The sequence below is a fragment of the Hipposideros armiger genome, unplaced genomic scaffold (genome assembly GCF_001890085.2).
Source record: "Hipposideros armiger isolate ML-2016 unplaced genomic scaffold, ASM189008v1 scaffold_727, whole genome shotgun sequence".
NCBI classification, from domain to species: Eukaryota; Metazoa; Chordata; class Mammalia; order Chiroptera; family Hipposideridae; genus Hipposideros; species Hipposideros armiger.
In genome coordinates this window covers 256,256-258,993 of record NW_017732077.1, presented here as the reverse complement: position 1 = coordinate 258,993, position 2,738 = coordinate 256,256, and the positions used below count along the sequence as shown (strand labels likewise).

Sequence of the window (2,738 nt, the reverse complement as noted above, 5' to 3'; positions counted from 1 at the left end):
AAAAAAAAAGGCCACATCTGTTTTCTGACTGTGACATAAATGCTATATTTTATTCAAAGGCAAACAATCACCTTTGTCAGCCATCTTCTTAAGTGTTTATTTTTGTCATGGATGAGCAACTGGAATAGAGAGTGTACAATATAAATCATAGCTGCACTTTTAAAAATTAAATAATTCAATAAATTATGCTACTAATTGAAAATCAAAGTACCCCTGTGAGTATCAACCTGGATCATCTTGACAGAACACAACAGTGTAAAAGTTCTTTAATCTGTTTTAATTACCTCTACCTAGAGGATATATTTGAAATTGGATTAATGTGATGTGTTTTCATAAAATACTCTTGAAAGCTGTATAAGATGGGAACATAATGTTCAGGAGTAATTAATAAGTTTAATCAGGGACTTCAAAAATTGTTGTAGATAGAGGCTAACTGGGAGATAAGCACTTTATAATGCTCATTTTTTATCAGTTTTGAGTAAGTTATTCTCTAAGTGACTTAGTATCTTAGTTTATCTTTACCTACAAACTTATTGATTGAATTCTCCAAAAAGGAAAATATCTAATTAACAAACTATTGAAAATGTAAGGAAAGAATCTCAAGTTTAAAATGGTCCTTAGGTGGTCATGATCTTGGCAGGTAAAGGTTTAAGCCACTGACTCCCGACTCTGGCTGCACTTTGACTCATCAAGGGGCCTTTAAGAAAACACTTGTCTCTGGCTCTGTCTTAGATTATTAAAATAAAATCCCTGTGGGGTAAGATAGAAATAGGTATGTTTGAGAGTCTGTCCCCTCCCCAGATGACGTTAATGAGCACTTTGGTTGAGAACAACAGCTGATAAATATACCAACACTGGTAGGAGGGCTGCTTACAAATGTTTGATTGGTGGGCTGAGTAATCAAAAAATGTTTGGCAACTACAAATGTATAATACAATTTGTTGAATGCTACAACAAAGGTATATGAACCTGATGGGAAACATTAACTGTATAGAGGTAAGAAGGAAAGTGGGAGAGGGAAGGCAGCTGGGTGGTAATTGGTAACTTTGGTGAGGACTGAGTGGGTCACTTAGTGAAGCTTCAAGAGAGTTACCTGTTGATGCTCCAATGGCCCCAATGAGTATGGCTGGTAGAGCCATCACCAGGCATCCGAAAGCTGCCAGGAAGGACAACACCTGAGCATAGGTGGCTGAGGATGAAGAGAGGACCCTCTGGAAGTAGGCTTGCCAAGGGATTCCACCCAGCATCTGCATGGGAACCACAAGGACTCAGAATGAATTGGAGACAAATAGCATATATATTAGGCATTTTTAAATGAGATTTTTTAATAATCACATTCAAATAATCACATGTACAGCTCTGAATTGTAGAAAATGGTCCCACATGCCACACATCTCAGTTGCTATCGCTGTGTTATTGTCATATTTTCAATTGTGCAGAATTTCCTCAAGTTCTTTTTCTTCATAATTACATAGGACAATTTTTTTTCTTTTCCTTAATGTACCCAATTTAAGCTGCATTACAATTATCCTGAGGCCTGTTTGTTCTCATCTGGAGGTCCTAACTACCACAAAATTGTCTCAAAAAAGTTAAGGTTCTGAAAGTATGGAGTTTAATCTGAATCAATACAACACAATGAATATTTCTGGACTCTAATTAGTGCCAGGCAATGTAATGGTTGTCAGAGCACAAGGATGAACACAGAGCTTCCTTCTCGGGTGTTCACTGTCCACTGGGAGAGGCAATGCATTGCAGAGCGCTCCAGACAATATAGTAGGACATAAAAAAAATTAGAAATTCTATTTATACTCATTTTCACCTCATACCTAGATGTGATATTGTTGTTTTTATTAAATTATTTACATAATGCGTTAGTACAGCATATAGAAGCAATTTATAATCACATGTACCTACATTGGGGATGTGCTTAAAATTCATATTAAACATATACATTGAACAAAATGTGGGTTCAATTCCCACATGGGCCAGTAAGCTGTGCCCTCTACAGCTAAAATTGTGAACAATGGCTCGACCTGGAGCTGGGCTGCTGTGAGCTACCGTGAGCCACAGCCGGTAGCAAGCATGAGTGGTCGGCAGTCAGCGTGAGCAGCAAAACCTCACAGCCGGCGAGACCTGCTGTGAGCCACCGTGAGCAGCCTTCCAATGGCCAGCAACTGACTGCCTCAGCCAGGAAGAGCACAATGATCATAATACCAACATGGGCCAGTGAAGCAGTGTCTTCCACAACTAGACTGAGGATAACTAATGGCTCGGAGCAGGGAGGGTGGGGGTGAGAGGGTGGAGGTGAGAGGGGGAAAAAAAAGTTTGGAGACAGTGAATTATAATTTATTGCATGCTCTAAAGATATATGGATGAAAACAAAAGTGAGAAGCAGTGAATTATTTGAGGGTAATAAAAGGAGGTGGAAAGGTGTGAGGAAGGACAATTGCCAACTGGCTATCACAATAGGCCAGGTCAGGAAAATCTATAGAAAAGACATTTGAGTCAGTCCTTAAGCACTGAGAGTGTGTCACTAGATGCAGGTGGAGAGAAAAGAGAGTACTTGGGAGAAAACCCAATAGAAAAAAGAAAGACAAAAACAATGAGACAGCTATGAGACCACTCTGTATTTGGTATACCTAGAGGTCAGGGTATATGGGAATGGCTAGAGAGAAGGCTGGGGAAATACCTTCCCCTTGATTACTGCCACATTCTTCTGGCTGGCATATATATATATA

The 2,738-nt window shown here is 39.3% G+C and overlaps 1 protein-coding gene across 2 annotated transcripts in view; it reads right to left on the bottom strand.

Annotated features, from left to right (window-relative positions):
• SLC5A7 (solute carrier family 5 member 7) overlaps positions 1–2,738 on the bottom strand; it is a 30,875-nt gene that overhangs the window by 11,309 nt on the left and 16,828 nt on the right. For both annotated transcript variants that reach the window (XM_019627267.1, XM_019627268.1), the window contains one exon: positions 1,094–1,247. In XM_019627267.1, the coding sequence (XP_019482812.1) occupies positions 1,094–1,247 (154 nt within the window). The remainder of the gene's footprint in view (positions 1–1,093; positions 1,248–2,738) is intronic.